The sequence below is a fragment of the Alosa sapidissima genome, chromosome 23 (assembly GCF_018492685.1).
Source record: "Alosa sapidissima isolate fAloSap1 chromosome 23, fAloSap1.pri, whole genome shotgun sequence".
NCBI classification, from domain to species: Eukaryota; Metazoa; Chordata; class Actinopteri; order Clupeiformes; family Clupeidae; genus Alosa; species Alosa sapidissima.
The window spans coordinates 15,274,112-15,291,611 of record NC_055979.1 but is presented as its reverse complement, the minus strand read 5'-3'; the positions used below and the strand labels follow the sequence as shown (position 1 = coordinate 15,291,611).

The window sequence follows — 17,500 nt, the reverse complement described above, 5'->3', positions numbered from 1 at the left end:
TTAATAGTTTTTTGTAGTCATTTTCCAGAGCAATTATAAACCAGAAAATGTTCTGTTCTACTTTCTCCCATTTCTTTCTTTCTTTCTTTCTTTCTTTCTTTCTTTCTGTCTTTCTTTTGGTCCTTCTTTCTTTCTTTCTTTCCCCCAGCCCCCCATGTCCCTGCAGTCAGTCTAGGTCCTCCTCAGAGAGCAGGATGAGAAAATGGCCGCCCAGCTTCTTGTTCCTCCCGGACCTGAAAGCTTCCGGCGGTTCTGCCCGGAGTCCCTGGCCGCCATCGAGAGGCGCATCGCTGAGGAGATCGCACGGAAGCCCAAGGACGCAAGGCGGTGCGACCCAGATGACGAGAATGGACCCAAGCCCAACAGTGACCTGGAGGCAGGGAAGTCCCTGCCCTTCATCTACGGAGACATCCCATCTGGCCTGGTGTCCGTACCACTGGAGGACCTGGACACCTACTATCATAACCAGACAGTAAGAGAAAGATAGAGATACTGCAAGAACAAAACGCTGAGAGAGAGAGAGAGAGAGAGAGAGAGAGCACAAGAACAAAACACTGAGACAGAGAGGGAGAGAGAGAGAGAGAGAGAGAGAGAGAGAGAGAGATAGAGAACACAAGAACAAAACACAGATAAAGAGAGGGAGAGAGATAGAGAGCACAAGAACAAAACACTGAGACAGAGAGGGAGAGAGAGGGAGAGAAAGAGAGAGAGATACCGCAAGAACATAACACTGAGAGAGAGAGAGAGAGAGAGAGAGAGAGATAGAGAACACAAGAACAAAACACAGAGAAAGAGAGGGAGAGAGAGCACAAGAACAAAACAGTAAGAGAGAGGAGAGATTAGAAAATAACAGGGGATATGAGAGGAGGGGGAGAGAGAGAGAAGTGTGTCATGTGGTGGACTCATCCAAACTACTGAGCCAACCAACTGCTGTTTTGCTGGGGCCCATGTAATGTTGTCCTCACACACACTCACACCTACACACACTCACACTTAGACACAGAAACAACTACACACACACTAACATACCCACACACACACACAAACTGCTGTAATAGCACACAGGGGTGTTCAGCAGGGCTTTTTTGTCTGTCCGTGTGGAGAACACCATGAGTTATCAGGCCCTAGAGACAGAGATGGAGGAGAAGGACACACACACACACACACACACACACACACACACACACACTACAGTAACTAACACACACACACTCACGCATGCATGGACACACACACATAAGCAAACACGCACACATAATCTAGTGCAGATATTAGTGGATGCTATATTATTGTAGTGTTATCAGTGATCTTTCCTGTGTGTGTTTGTGTCTCTGTCAGACGTTTATAGTGTTAAACCGTGGGAAGGCCATCTTCCGCTTCAATGCCACCCCTGCCCTCTACATCCTTAGCCCCTTCAACCTGATGCGAAGAATCGCCATCAAAGTGCTTGTGCATTCATATCCTTCAGCAGGACATGTGGATGTGTGTGTGTGTGTGTGTGTGTGTGTGTGTGTGTGTGTGTGTGTGTGTGTGTGTGTGTGTGTGTGTGTGTGTGTGTGTTAGTGTGTATGTGTGTGTGTGTGTGTGTGTGTGTGTGTGTGTGTGTGTGTGTGTGTGCACATTTGTATATGTATGTCCTTATTTTCCTTAACCTTTGATGTACGATGTTCAGTTTTTTCATCATGTGCACTATTCTGACCAACTGCGCCTTCATGACGCTGAGCAATCCACCAGACTGGGCCAAAAATGTTGAGTAAGTCAATTGTGTGAGAGCGTGTGTGTGTGTGTGTGTGTGTGTGTGTGTGTGTGTGTGTGAGAGTGTGTGTGTGTGTGTGTGTGTGTTCAGAAGACCGATCTAAGGCCGGTGTGAGTGACTGAGTGTGTCTGTGTGATCACGAGGGGTATGCTTATCTGTGTGTGTTGTTTTGTGAGTGTGTGTGTGCATGCGTGCGCTTGCATGTATGTGTAAGCCATGACGCGACGTCTGTGCCTCTTTCAGGTACACGTTCACAGGGATCTACACGTTTGAGTCCCTTATCAAGATCCTGGCGCGGGGATTCTGTGTGGGGAAGTTCACCTTCCTTAGGGATCCTTGGAACTGGCTCGACTTCAGTGTTATCTCCATGGCGTGAGTATTCTCCCTTCACCTGACCAACACTGTGGACACAGGCATTCACTGGGCTACATCCAGTACATCATAGCACCTTTTCTTAGTGAACAGAAGACTTTTGATGTTTAAAATCCCGTTATTGAACCATCACATAAATAAAGGACTCATAGAAAAGCCTACTAGGCAGTTATGGACAGAAGAGTACTTTTGATGCCATTTTGCAACTGTTGATGTTGATGTTTTTAGTGATTTTAGTCACGATATCTCTTAGGTAAAGTTGATGCTGTTTTTGTTCCTATTCCCTGTGTTTGATCTTTATAAATCTGAAACACATGTGAGAAGGTGGGGTCAGTCTAACTGACAGACTTATCAACCAATCAAGAGGCTGCTGTGGGGTTTGTGGTGCTCTCCCTCCCAACCTTCCATTGACTAAAGGACCAATGGAGGTTGTCATAACAGACCTGTCCCCAAGAGCTACATTGATTGTCATCATATCATGTATCTTTAAAAAGAGCTTCTGGGTTCTGGTGTGGCTCTTGCAACACATGCACAATTGCACATACACATAGCAGTTACTGCTTCTACAGTATATTGCCATGCAATTTAAATAAGTATACTGTACGTCATACTGTCTGTATTGCAATATCAAATTCAATCTCAAGTATGATGTATTGACTACATTTGTATATGTAGTGCAACCGTATGTGCAGTTTTTTTCCTGAGGTTGATGTGTTTGTTAAAGTGAGTGTGAGTGTGTGAAATGCATGAGTGTGTGTGTGTGTGTGTGTGTGTGTGTGTGTGTGTGTGTGTAGTGTGTGTGTGTGTGTATGTCTGCATGTGTTTGTGTGTGTGTCCTCGATGGTAACTCTGTATTTGATTCTGCAGGTATGTAACAGAGTTTGTAAACCTAGGCAATGTTTCAGCTCTCCGCACATTCAGGGTGCTCAGAGCTTTGAAAACAATCTCTGTCATCCCAGGTAAGGGGTGTCTGTGCATGCATGGATGTGTGTGTGTGGGTATACACGGCATATGTGTGTGTGCGTGTGTGTGTGTGTGTAAAATCCCCCAGATGTCAGTCAGGTGTACGTCCATAAGTGAAGTCTCCTCCCTCTTGCTTGGTCTTTGCCTGTCGCGTCCTAACGTGTGTGTGTGTGCGTGTGTATGTGTGTGTGTTTGTTTGTGTGTGTGTGTGTGTGTGTGTGTTGTACCCCCCCCCCCCCCCACCCTATACTCTGCCTCCCCTTCCCCTCCCCTCCAGATATGTGACAGAATTTGTGGACCTCGGCAATGTCTCTGCACTCCGAACCTTCAGGGTTCTCCGGGCTCTCAAAACTATATCAGTCATCCCAGGTGAGAGCCAGATGGGGTCAGAGGTGACTAGGTCGAAGGTCAAAGGGCGCATAGAAGCTTTAGTGAGAAAGACGGCAAATTTTAAAAAAAGAGCTGGCGTTCACTTCATTCTGAGCTCTTGCCCCCTCCCCCATCATCTTACCCTTGACTCATCTTTCCAACCAAAGTCCCGCCAAACAAAAGCAGGAATCTGACCCAGCCCCCGCGGATTGGAAAACACGATTCCATGCTTTTAACCAATGAAATAAACTTCATTTATTTTTTTGGTTGATACTGTAACTCAGCTTTTTTCATTTTTCTTTTTTTTTTGTTCCTCTCTCTGTCTCTCTCCAAATCCTTTCTTTAAAGGTTTATTTCCCCACAAGCGTGAGCCTGGGGAAATAGAGCAGAGTCGGAACTGCTAGTTTTTTCGTTCTGTTCTTTTTTTTGCATGAGACATTGCAAAAGCCAGCCTGTGTGATAAACTCTTGTCCGTCCTCCCTCTCTCTCTCTCTCCGTTTGTGTGTTTGTGTTCAATGTGCGTGTCATCGTTTGATATTTACACCCTATTGTGAATGTGTGTCACATGGCAGAGAAATGCCATGACACACACACACACATACACACACACACACACACACATACACACACACATGCACACACACACACACACACACACACACACAAACACACACACACACGCACACATGTCTAAATGTCATTAACAAGCATCTTTTCTGCTCCAAGCATTTGTACGCTTGACTTTTCCTCCAATTGAATATTTGAGAATATTAATCTGAAATGATAAAGTTCCCAAACTATTCCTTAAGGGATTACTGTGAATTGCAGATGTATTTTGTAAAGCAAGCTAATAATATGTATCATTATCCAGTGTTAATCCAACCACTACTTTACTGATAGAATAAAGATTCTTGCTCCAAGCCAATATCTTAACTAGCTACATTTTTTAAAAAGCAACATTTATGGCTGAAACCTTTTGACTATTTTGCTTGACCTTTAGAGCTGTATACATCTGTTTGGAGGTTCTGTACAGAGAAGGTGATTGCCTTAATAGCTTCACATCAACTCTCACTTTACTAATGTAGCATTGTTTTAGAATTGAATAAGCTGATCCCATGCTAGCAATGGGAGCTCAGTTTTATGTATCTACTTCCAGTGTAGAGGTTGCTTCCCAAAATCTTAAAGACCCTGCCAATGACTTGCATTCTTTCCAGTGTTCTGGGTTACAGCATGTAGATATTGCGACCCATATACATTTTATTGTAGGTTGTTGCATACATCTCTACAATAAGATTGTTTAATAATATCCTAGATAGAGAGTTGTGGAGCAGATCTATTTTTTGATGTTCACAAAGTTGGCAGATCTACTCCAAATCTGGCCCAGATCACTGGGTTGGATTCGGATTTGCTCCAAATCTGGTCTAGATCCATTTAAGATCTGCTCAAGGTGCTATCCAGGACTATTAATCTCCAGCAGAAGAGACTGATTTGCTAACCCTAGCAGAAATGTTGGTTCAGCAGACGTTAGAACCAATAAGATGGCCTGCCATTGGTTGGCCCATCAGCCATTTGGTCCCACCAATGGGTAGCTTTCATAAATCAGTCTCCTCAGATTGGTCTATGAGACATATTCAAGGGTAGATGCTCTGCCTTGTGTTTTCAGCAGTTGAAGTATTTCCCATGTTTGAGCTCTGTGATGTATTATGAAATACATCTCAAATACTCTAAAACATCTCAAACATATTAAATACATCCACCCCTTTAACCCTGAGAGGGGCTTTCTGTCTCTGACCAAATGCATGGTAAATAGTTTGTTCTGAATTAGGCTTCATTGGCCCTGATAAGGGAACAAGGGCTCTTTTAATGATTTGGGACACAGCCTCTGGGCCTCCACCATCATTTGGAGTGTTTCAAGAGTGTGACCTCTCCCTGGTGGTGTGTTTGTGTACCCCCTCTCTCCCCACCCCCCTCCAAACCTCCACCTCCCAGGCCTGAAGACCATTGTGGGCGCTCTGATCCAGTCGGTGAAGAAGCTGTCGGACGTGATGATCCTGACGGTGTTCTGCCTGAGCGTGTTCGCTCTCATTGGCCTGCAGCTCTTCATGGGCAACCTACGGCAGAAATGCGTGCGGATCCCCACGAACGATACCACGCCCATACCCACTGGCCTGCCGCCCAACCACACTGCACTGGGCAGTGCCGAAGACCAGGAACTGCTGGCCAGCATGAGCCTGATGACGTTCAACAACACCTTTAACTGGACTGAGTACCTCAACAATGAAAGTGAGTGTGTGTGTTTGTACATGTATGTGTGTGTGTCTGTGTGTCAGTGTGTGTGTGTATGTATATGTGCGCACATGTATGAGTTTGTGTGTGTGTGTGTGTGTGTGTGTGTGTGTGTGTGTGTGTGTGTGTGTGTGTGTGTATATATGTTTGACTCATTAACTCATATGCTGGGTGTTAGTGGACTGCAGTGAATGGGGGCTGTGATGTCATATGGTGACTGTGTGTGTGGGTGTGTGTGTGTGTGTGTGGATGTGTATGTTTGACTCATATGCTGGGTGTTAGTAGACTGCAGTGAATGGGGGCTGTGATCTAATATGATGTGTGTGTGTGTGTGTGTGTGTGTGTGTGTGTGTGTGTGTGTGTGTGTGTGTGTGTGTGTGTGTCTAACATGATGTGGACTGACATGCTGGGCCGTGGGGAAAAGCTTGGCTGAGGCGGGTGGTAAAGTCAGGGCCAATGTGCCGCATAATCACCAGAGAGAAAAAGACAGAGAGAGAGAGAGAGAAGGATGGAGAGAGAGGGAGAGAGTGGTGGAGAAAAAGAGAGAGATCGAGGGAGGTAGAGAGAGAGTGGTGGAGAGAAAGAGAGAGAAAAAGAGAGAGAGGGAAAGAGAGGGTGTTTTGAGAGAGACAGAGAGTTCCTGGAAATTTGCATGATCTGTGCTAGAGGGGAAGAGCTCATAGGCAGGAAAGGTCAGGTGTTAAACTCTGTTTGAACACAAACACAGTGACCCACCCTGAGTGTGATGCTATGCTATTTCTATGTACAGTATGTTCAGTGGTTAAAGTGGGATTTGGCAGGTGGGGGAACCCTAAAATCCAGTGTCGGTGCAACGGGGAAAAGTGACTCACCGTTGGACAACATATTGAGTATCGTGGTGTAGCAATACAAGACAAGAAGTAGCAATTTTGGACAAGAAGGGCTAGTTTCTTGGTCACCTATGTACATGCGAAAAATTAATTTTAACAATATCATCACGCTATATTGTGGGTATGAAAGAATATATTTATTATTTATCTGAGGTGTGTGTGTGTGTGTGTGCGTCTGTATATGTGTGTCATTGGGTTAACCATCTTTGTCCTTCTTCTGTCGTAGCCAACTATTACTATCTACCAGGCCGGCGTGATGCTCTACTCTGTGGAAATGGCAGTGATGCAGGGTAAGCCTGAGGCTCCAGCCTGCTGGTTCCTATTGAAGTCTATCACCGTTTCAAGAGAGTTCCATTATCAGCATCATAGTTGGACCCACAAGGCTTCCGTTTTAACAATCCATATGTTATCTTAATGCAGAGGAAGTACAGTAGATTGGGAACAAAATAGAACGTTCAAGCATTGTTTTTGTTTTTATTGTTGAGAGGGTCTATAGTAAATGAAAGGAGCAGTCTATTCTTTTTATTTCTTTGTTTGTTTGTTTATTTATTTGATGCTTTTGTCCAATGTGAGTAACATAGACCATTTTCAAGGACAGTCCTGAACTGATGGGGTTAAGTGTTCAAGGTCAAGGTCAAAATCTGGCTACTGCTTGTCTGCCCAGTTCCCTTACCACTTATACTACCATCAGCTTTCGGTGAAAATTAAGTGAAATTCTCCAAACATTTCTCAGTCTGACCGTCCGGTATGCGCAATGTTGCTCAAAGAAACTTTTGCTGCATGAATTGGAAACACAAGAAATAGGTCAGATAGAGCCATACTCTATTCCAGCTTTTTTCCCGTGATGCTTCGGGGGCACATAAGGGAGAGGTGTACTTTGATTGGCAGTTTAGCTCACACATCACCAACCCTTCATCCACAGGAAGGACTGTATCACTTAATCTGTGATTATGATTAGAGAGTTCTCACAGTAATTTTATCTCTGATTGGTTGTTTGAATCCGTTTTTTGTCTCTGATTGGCTGTCCTGCAGGCAATGCCCAGAGGGCTTTTCGTGCATCAAGGCGGGTCGGAACCCGGACTACGGCTACACCAGCTTCGACACTTTTAGCTGGGCCTTCCTCTCGCTCTTCCGCCTCATGACGCAGGACTACTGGGAGAACCTCTATCAGCAGGTCAGCTTCCAGAAGCTTCTTTTATAGAATGCTGTGCCCAGCTCAGATGGCACTGTATCTGAGTAGCCCCACTGTAATGATACTGCATCCATAATGGCAGTCTAGATGTCCAGTCTAGATGTTCATTCCAGGTCTAGATGGCCAGAAGTTTCTAGCACAGATCGCCACATACAACTCGGATGGCTCCGTGGTCTAGTCACTGTAGACTGGTTACACCTGTTCAGTTCCCGTGCAATTCTTACTAACTCAGTTCAGTTCACTTGCATTCAGCATATTTCAATTCAATTCAATTCAAATCAATTGAAATGTCCTATTCTTTAGTGCTGCCACTAACGACTAATTTTCTAATGACTAATCTTTCAACTAATTTTTCGATTAGTCGACTAATCTAAACAACTAATTTAAATCAAGTGTTTGTTATTTTGTTGTGTCCATTTTATTTTGAACTCATCTGTGTGTGTGTGTGTGTGTGTGTGTGTGTGTCTGTGTATGTGTGTCCAGACCCTCCGTGCGGCTGGGAAGCCCTACATGATTTTCTTTGTGCTGGTGATCTTTCTGGGCTCGTTCTACCTGGTCAACCTGATCCTGGCCGTGGTGGCCATGGCCTACGACGAGCAGAACCAAGCCACCATCGAGGAGGCGCAGCAGAAGGAGGAGGAGTTCCAGGCCATGCTGGAGCAGCTCAAGAGACAGCAGGAGGAGGCGCAGGTGTGTGCGCACACAAACACACACACACACACACACACAAACACACACACACACACACACACACACACACACACACGCGCACACACACGCGCACACACACACACACACACATGCACACAGAGACAAACACGCATATACTCACATACTGTACATACCCACAAATATAGTGGACACACACACACACAATAGACTGAACTTCCAATGCTTTTCTCACCATGATCATAATACAATTACATAACTGTATGATAATAATAGTACTGTAAGGTCAGTAGCTGAGATGCTGAGTTACTGTTGACTATGGGAGTTTGCTTGATAATGGTTGTGATATGATCTCTAGAGGTCAGCAGAGTTGATATTATTCTCCTGAATATGTTAACTGAGCTTTAGGAGAGATGTGATCTATCCTGGGTGTCTGTGGTCGAGTAGGTGGTACATGCGCACACACACACACACACACACACACACACACACACACAGCTTAGTTCAACAAGTCCTGCATAACCATGCCACACCCTGTTCTATTGTACCTTCATCTCCTCTTCTGGACTCTGTATTCGTTTTGTCCTCTTTTCTTGTACCTCCCTCGCTCTCATATTACCCCATGTAGCTGCCATCTTTTCCTTTTGGCCTTTTCCTCCTATTTACTGCAGTTGCCATTTTTATTTCTCCTCTCCTCTCCTCTCCTGTCCTCCTTTTCATCTGTCTATCCATGCGCTTGGTGCTAAACTAAAGCTCCGAGCTCGCCGTTGCCGTGGAAACAAATAACGAGGCAGAAAGTGTGTTCTCGCTCAGGGTAAACACTGAAATGAGAGAGTGAGTGAGACGAGAGAGAGAGAGAGAGAGAGAGAGAGAGAGAATTAGGGAGACGAATATATAGAGAAAGAGAAAGGAGACAGATTTAAAGGGGAATGTAGTTTATATTTCGCTGTAGATTAGCACAGCACATAACTATAAGATGGAAAGACTGAGAGTGAGAGTAATATGGAGAAAAAAGAGATAAAGGATAAAAAAGAAACAGAAAGAAACATTTGATATAGTATATTTCAGCAACGAGCGGTAGATTAATTTATATCTCTAATGCAATAGTATAGAGGATAGAGAAATGACAAAGAGCAAAACAGCCAAGCTCCTGAGAACAGTACAAAAACATTGACTTTCTTTTGGAAAAAACAAGAAATCAAAGAAGGAAAAGGTGGACAACTGTATGGGAACACCCAGAGACAGAACGGAACTTCAAACAAGGAAGTAAGAACTTCGCAAATAATAAGAATTAGATGATTTTCTAGTGTAACTGTAGCCTAAAAGCTGTCACACATGGCCGGCAATGCGACAATCAAACACAACGGTGGAATTCTGTTTATCGCTTTACTACACACACTACTGGCGACGCGATCACCCATCGATTCAGTGGAGATACACTGACCAGACAGCTGTTTTCTATTATCAAAATCACCCTGAAAAAAACAAAAGGGGACGATTAGAGTGATGTGATGGATGTGATTAGAGTGATGTGATGGATGTGATTAGAGCGATGTGATGGCACCAGTCAGTCTATGCTAAGATCCGTTGCCTCAGTGATGAGCACCTCAGACAAGTTGAAGAGCTCCAGAGGGACCTTCTAATGTTAAGGAAAGAGCAGAGGAATATCTGTGCCCAGGGGTTCATAATCCATTCATGCCATGTCTAAAGGAACCGTATGCAAGAAATGTATTTCAATTAATCATAAAATGGCCCCGATATGTCACTAGACATTAAGAAATCATGTTCATTTCCAATACTTATATCACTGACAACAGTAGTCTGGCCAGGATATTGTCATTTAAAAAGTGAAGTTGCCATAATGTCGTGTGATTAATGTTGTTCATGTGTAATATAGGCTGTTTGGGTGCAGGTAGACAATATGAACTGTTGTTGATAGACAGTGGCGGCATTGCGGACCCAGCTGACCATGCACCGCACACCCACAGAAGCTTATAACCTGCCAGCCATGTTCAAAGTGACATCACTCAACCCTCACTTAGTGTCTGCAAAGACATGACCCCTCAAGTTACAGCTCTCCATACTCTTTCTCTATTGGTTTATTACTGTAGTTTATGCTCCACACAATTTTACTCTTTTATTTCTCTATCTCTCTCTCTCTCTTTCTCTCTCTCTCGCACGCCCCTGCTCACACACACACACAGGGGCGTAGCAAGATCCTGGGCCCTATGCATAGGCAGTCCTGATGGGCCCCCATAATAAAATATATTCCAGACTTTTCAAGGGCCCTCCCTCCCCTTGGTGTTCTAGTAATCAGTAGCGGTTTTACCCCCAGTCCGTCGCCCCTGCTCACACACACACACACACATACTCTTTCTTTCCCTTTTCCCAGCTAATATGCTCTTTGGAAGTCGCTGTCAGACAGTTCATTGCTATTTGGTTTCCATCCTTTCATCACTTTAAAGTTAAATCTGTACATGCATGTGGGCACAAATCTGTGTGTGTGTGTGAGTGTGTGTTTGTGAGTGTGTGTTTGTATGTGTGCGTGTTTGTGTGTATGTGTGAAAGTGTGTGTGTATGCACGTGTGAGCCTGGTTACCCCTGACGACCATGCTCGCCAACTCTCTCTCCTTCTCTCTCTCTCCTTGTCTCTGCTCGGCACTGCTGACTGGCTGGCTGGCTGACTGATGTGCAGGTTGCCGCGGCGGCGACCACGGGCGAGAGTGGCGACTACAGCGCCAGCTGCGGCTGTCGGAGGGCCCCGTCGGAGGAGAGCTCGTCGGGTGGCGGCTCACGCCTCAGCTCCAAGAGCGCCAAGGAGCGCCGCAACCGCCGCAAGAAGCGAAGGCAACGCGAGGAGCAGGAGGAGGAAGAGGAGGAGGAAGTGGCCGAGAAGAGGGACGCAGAGAAGTTCCACAAGTCGGCGTCAGAGGACAGCATCAAGCGCTCCTTCCGCTTCTCCATTGACGCCAACCGCCTGTCCTACGATAAGAAGTGCTCGACGCCCAATCAGGTGAGGGGGAGCCACCTGAGCGACCCTGGGGTGTAGGGTCTGGGTATATTGTCTTCTTTGGTGCCACAATAGATAGTCGTAAATGAATTTAAGGCCACATCTTTAAAGCCTTTGAAGACTGAACTATCCTACGAGTTTGGCACATGGGAGAAGTGCGGCGGTGTTTTGATTCAGATTCCTTTCATCTGCCCACTCTCCACTGACTCCTCTCATTCACTCCTTACATTCCTGTTCCTCTGTCTCTCCACTTCTCTTATTCTCTCCATTGCTTTCATCTCTCTCTCTCTCTCTCTCTCTCTCTCTCTAAATTCAAATTGAAATTCCAAAGAAGCTTTATAAGCATGACCAGAACATTGTACAGTATTGCCAAAGTATTTGGGTTGGGTGGTACACTGTTTACGCTGGATACATTACCACACGGGATATCTCTTACTCTTTCTCTCTCTCTCCCTCTCTCTCTCTCTCTCTCTCTCTCTCTCTCTCTCTCTCTCTCTCTCTCTCTCTCTCTCCGTCTCTCAGTCTCTCCTGAGCATCTCGCGTGCCTCCCTCTTTTCCCCGCGCCGGACAAGCCGAGCGAGCCTCTTCAGCTTCCGGGACCGGGCACGCGACTTTGGCTCGGAGAATGACTTCGCCGACGACGAGCACAGCACGTTTGAGGACAGCGAGAGCCGGCGCGGGTCGCTCTTCGTCCCGCGGCGCACCGACCGGCGAGGCTCCAACGTCAGCCAACGCAGCCTGGGGGCGCCGCGCATTATTCTGCCCGCCAATGGGAAGATGCACTGCACTGTCGACTGCAATGGTGTGGTGTCGCTGGTCGGGGGCACGTCTGTGCCCACCTCGCCTGTTGGCAGGTTGCTTCCAGAGGTGGGTGTAGTGTAGAGTCAAGAACACTCACACACACAAACACGCACACACACACATAAATGCACACACATAAATGTATATACACACACACGTACACATACATAAAAATATACACACACACACACATACACACACATATACACACAAACACAAACAGACACAAGCACACATAAACATACACATAAACAACCATGCATACACATAAACACATATATGAACACATGTATTCTGTTTTCCTCTCATCATTTATCGTTTTATCTTCCTCTCACTGTTCTCTCTCTCCCTATCATCTTTCCGCACTATCATACTCCGTTACTGTTACTGTTTATTCCCTCCTACCCTCACACCACCTCCATCTCTCTTCATGTATCTCTTTCTATCTATCCTTCCACCTTCCTCTCACCATTTATTTCTCTTTCTCTATCCATCTCTCACGTCTCCCCCCCCACCCCCCACCCTTTCTGTCTGCAGGGCACCACCACTGAGTCTGATGTGAAGAAGAAGCGGTCAGGATCTCACCGAACCTCTATGGACTATCTGGACGACACTGTGGCCAGGCAGAGGGCTCTGAGCGTGGCCAGCATTCTCACCAACACAATGGAGGGTAGGAGGAGGCTATCGCACACACACAGACACACACACACACACAGACACACACACACACACACACACACACACACCTACACACATGTACCTGAAATTTTTTCTAGAATCTAGTGATGACAATTTGCAGACAGTGGCAGTTGGACAAATCTGTCCAGTCTTTAAGATGATCTATCCTCTAGTATTTGAGCTGAAGTTGATTCTGACAATGCTGATAATAATTTACCAGATTTAGCTATATGTTTATTTGTATAGTTACATGAAATTAAAGCAACAAATATTTAAATATAAATATAAAATATCTTATATACTTGGGTTGGGGTCTTCTTTGAAAAGATTCACCCTAATCTATTCATCAGTAATTGATTTTGGAGGCCATGTTTTGTCAATGCTCTTCAGAACTGGAGGAGTCTCGTCAGAAGTGCCCCCCCTGCTGGTACAAGTTTGCCAATACCTTCTTGATCTGGGACTGCTGCCAGGGGTGGCTGAAGATCAAGGAGGTGGTCAACATGGTGGTGATGGACCCGTTTGTGGACCTGGCTATCACCATCTGCATCGTGCTCAACACACTCTTCATGGCCATGGAGCACTACCCCATGACCAAGGAGTTCAACGATGTCCTCTCTGTGGGAAACCTGGTAGGCTGGACATGTACAATGCCTTAGGGATCCTTAAAGGAGTTGCTTGAATGCACCATGCATCCACTATAGCACTCTTACATTGACTTGCATTGTATTTAATATAGCACCACACATGGTACATAGTGACTTACTAGAGAGCCAGTCCAGCACTAGCTGGTTTGCATCCTAATTTTAGTGGGCAAAACAAAGCATATACGTTTTTCAAATTATGTCCCTAAGCATTCTGTTACTATATCTATTTAACATTTATGAATGTTTGAAACTTAAATTACTACACATAGCAACTTTAAATGGGATATCTAAGTTGTCTTGAACGCACCATTAAGTCTATGGGTAAGCGAACGTTTGGAAAACGTACATCCTATGAGAGGCTCTGAGGTTAATAACGGACCACGACCAGAGTTAGCATTCCATTGACTCCTGTTCATTTTGGGGTCACATTGACAGTAAATAACTTTAGATCTGAAGCGTTTTAAGCCTTTATATGACCCATTTCTATTTCCAGAGAACTACAGCATTGTGTGACTGGCATCATAACCTCGTATCTCACTTTACGGCCAATAATAAACTTTTTTTTTAAACCAATGCAAAAATGATGTCATCAGCATGTGCCTTTTAGTCGCACACAACGGGTAAGCTATTTAGGAAAGCATCGAGAGAAAAAAATGAAGTAATGTTTTGTTGAGTTGGCACTATGTCGGAACAACCACCAACTTACCAAAAGCTGCACTCGAACTCGCATTACTCTGCACGTTATCAATTTTCACAAAAGTCTCTATGTGAGCTTGTTTGTTTCCGGTGGAGCCAGTTTGAACCTGATGCTATTGTTGCACCTAGTGAATCAGCATGTTACGATAAAGAAGGATTTATGCGTTTGTTAAAATTGTTATTATTGGGCAAACAAGATATTCAGTGTAGGAGTGAAGATGTAAGGAGCCGAAGATGTCTTTACAATATAGTTAACGCTCCACCGGAAATAAATGAGCTACCCTGAGCCTTTCGTGCATGTAGCCTATTACAATGCCTATTTCCCAAAGTCGAGCATGCTTCCTTGATAGAATGCTTCCTTGCGAATCGGGTTCTACGAAGATGAGGTGAGAGGCCTCACTTGCGTTCTTGGAGTGTACTTTGGAACAGACTAGTGTCACAGAGGTCGTAATTTGTCCGCTGTTCACGGCCCTCGAACCTGCCACCTCAACACACACCGGCATGGGAGTTGAACGCTCTAACCACTGAGCTAAAAGCCCAGGCTCCCAACTCAGCGGAAACTGAATATTCGCAGCACATTAGCGGCCAACAGGAAATGGGTTCAAATTAACGTTACTTGTCTCTATTGAAGTCCCATGGGGTGGCTATGTCCATTTCTTTTACTGTCTATGGGTGGCACTCTTCCTTGCCTTCCTTGCCTTCACGCGTGTATTTGATAGAGCACCCCTTGATGTGTAAGGTGGTATTACAATACAGTGTGAAGCTAGCTCTTTAGCATGCTAACTTTAGCGGCTATCTGGGAATAGGCTTTCTTCACATTCTGTTGCTATTTCTAAGTAATTTACACTTTAAACTAGAAGCCCAAGACATTAATTTAAAGGAATAGGTTTGGAACTTGTCTTTATGTTTTTTTTTTTTTCTCTACTTAGTTTATGTTGTTGAACAGAGATGTGTTCAAGTTGAGTGGGAGGATTCAGAGGAGCCAGCAAAGAACAGGGGCCTGAAATATGCCAAGCAGTAGAGGTTAGAGAGGTTATAGAGGATATAGAGTTTTTTAGAGAACCAGCAGTTCAAACCAAATCAAACGTATGTGTTATGCTTGTTCAGGTGTTCACTGGCATCTTCACAGCTGAGATGTGCTTCAAGGTCATCGCCCTCGACCCTTACTACTATTTCCAGGAAGGCTGGAACATCTTTGACGGTATCATTGTCAGCCTGAGCTTGATGGAGTTGGGTCTAGCTAATGTGGAGGGTCTTTCTGTTCTACGGTCATTCAGATTGGTAAGAGAGCCTTTGATTTTAGTCAATTTAATTCTAATATTTCACAGACACGAAAATTGTTTGTATCAGTTCTTAACAGTTCAACAAAATGTTTACTCTGACTACATGACTTGTTGACAAACACGTTGAACTTACAGCCCTCTAAAGAATCAGTGATAATGACTGATTACTTTTAAAATTAAACATGTACACACTGTATAATTTGTCCTCTCATCTACCTCAACCCTAGTTAAGGGTATTTAAGCTGGCCAAGTCCTGGCCCACACTCAACATGCTCATCAAGATCATCGGCAACTCTGTGGGCGCCCTGGGAAATTTGACCCTTGTGCTGGCCATCATCGTTTTCATCTTCGCTGTGGTGGGCATGCAGCTGTTTGGCAAGAGCTACCGCGACTGTGTGTGCAAGATCTCGTCCGACTGCGAGCTGCCCCGCTGGCATATGAACGACTTCTTCCACTCCTTCCTCATCGTGTTCCGCGTACTGTGTGGCGAGTGGATCGAGACCATGTGGGACTGTATGGAGGTGGCCGGCCAGACCATGTGCATCATTGTCTTCATGCTGGTCATGGTCATCGGGAACCTGGTGGTAGGATTTGGTTGTTTGATTTGGAACCTCCACTATCTGTTTGTGAAGTGTTTTTTTTTCTTTTTTTTTTTTGGGGGGGGCATTTCAAATCCTTTTTTTAGCGTATGAGGGCTGTGGTGATAGATTCTGTTTATCCCCAAAAGGACAGTGAATTTTGGAAAAACAAAAAACTAATTTGCCATGTTCTGAGTTCAATTATTTTAAAATGGATCCATTCTAAAGCTGGTTTCATTATGAAGGCAGGCCACATAACCTTCATTAAGGTAACGGTGTAGGCAAAGGCACTTTGATGGAGGCAACGTGTCCTTTGTTCTGAAACTAAATATGTCCTCACTGATTCTGATGGTGAACCTTTTCTGCTTACATGGTGGGATTTAATGGGGCTCTCTGGTCTGGCTTTGCTGAGCTTCTGTAGTCTGTAGAAATGTTTTTACCTGCTTTATTGGTTTGTTTGTTTTTATTTTCAACCTGATATGGTTGAAGTGTGATTATGATGGGGCAGCCGTGGCCCACTGGTTAGCACTCTGGACTTGTAACCGGAGGGTTGCCGGTTCGAGCCCTGACCAGTGGGCCGCGGCTGAAGTGCCCTTGAGCAAGGCACCTAACCCCTCACTGCTCCCCGAGCGCCGCCGTTGTAGCAGGCAGCTCACTGCGCCGGGATTAGTGTGTGCTTCACCTCACTGTGTGTTCACTGTGTGCTGTTTGTGTTTCACTAATTCACCGATTGGGTTAAATGCAGAGACCAAATTTGCCTCACGGGATCAAAAAAGTATAAAAAAAAATGATCTGGCCTTCTCTTAGGTGGCTCCGATCTGGTCTTGATACGTTTTTTTTTGTTTGTTTTTTCCCCCACCTGGTTCTGATCTGCTTCTGGTCCGTAGGTTCTAAACCTCTTTCTGGCCTTGCTGCTGAGCTCGTTCAGTGCGGACAACCTGGCGGCGACGGATGACGACAGCGAGATGAACAACCTGCAGATCGCCATGGGCCGCATCCACAACGGCATTGCATTCATCAAGGCAGCTATGCGGCAGTTCCTGCAGAGCCTGTGCTTGGGCGCGGGGGGCAAGCCAGGGGCGCTGGACGAAGAGAAGCCCCTGGACGACCTCCACAGTGATGTGGCCAAGGAGAACTGCCTGACCAATCACACAAGCCTGGTGGTCAGTGTTGGTGTTGGTGTCGGTGCGGGCGGGGAGATCACCAAGGACTTCCTAAAGACAGAGAGTGGAGGTGGCGGTGGTGGCCATGTCACCACGGGCAACGGGGTGGACGGGCGGGGTGGTTATGGGATGGAGGAGGGCGACTACACGTCGTTCATCCACAACCCGAGC

General features: G+C 45.4%; 1 protein-coding gene across 7 annotated transcripts in view; it reads left to right on the top strand.

Moving 5' to 3' along the window:
- The window catches only part of scn1lab (sodium channel, voltage-gated, type I like, alpha b), a 43,249-nt gene that overhangs the window by 7,397 nt on the left and 18,352 nt on the right, over positions 1 to 17,500 (top strand). For 6 of the 7 annotated variants that reach the window (XR_006026772.1, XM_042080653.1, XM_042080656.1 and 3 more), the window contains 16 exons: positions 149 to 472; positions 1,339 to 1,457; positions 1,664 to 1,753; positions 2,000 to 2,128; positions 3,369 to 3,460; positions 5,450 to 5,743; positions 6,842 to 6,905; positions 7,648 to 7,789; positions 8,291 to 8,497; positions 11,172 to 11,489; positions 12,009 to 12,353; positions 12,825 to 12,957; positions 13,356 to 13,594; positions 15,413 to 15,586; positions 15,816 to 16,172; positions 17,054 to 17,500. The exon at positions 17,054 to 17,500 is cut by the window's right edge and continues 102 nt beyond it. Coding sequence is in view for 6 of the 7 variants with exons in the window: in XM_042080653.1 (XP_041936587.1) it covers positions 203 to 472; positions 1,339 to 1,457; positions 1,664 to 1,753; positions 2,000 to 2,128; positions 3,369 to 3,460; positions 5,450 to 5,743; positions 6,842 to 6,905; positions 7,648 to 7,789; positions 8,291 to 8,497; positions 11,172 to 11,489; positions 12,009 to 12,353; positions 12,825 to 12,957; positions 13,356 to 13,594; positions 15,413 to 15,586; positions 15,816 to 16,172; positions 17,054 to 17,500 (3,420 nt within the window). In the remaining variant the exon portion in view is untranslated. Of the gene's footprint in view, positions 1 to 148; positions 473 to 1,338; positions 1,458 to 1,663; positions 1,754 to 1,999; positions 2,129 to 2,995; positions 3,088 to 3,368; positions 3,461 to 5,449; positions 5,744 to 6,841; positions 6,906 to 7,647; positions 7,790 to 8,290; positions 8,498 to 11,171; positions 11,490 to 12,008; positions 12,354 to 12,824; positions 12,958 to 13,355; positions 13,595 to 15,412; positions 15,587 to 15,815; positions 16,173 to 17,053 lie in introns of all 7 variants that reach the window. The other variant, XM_042080652.1, reaches the window with a different exon arrangement.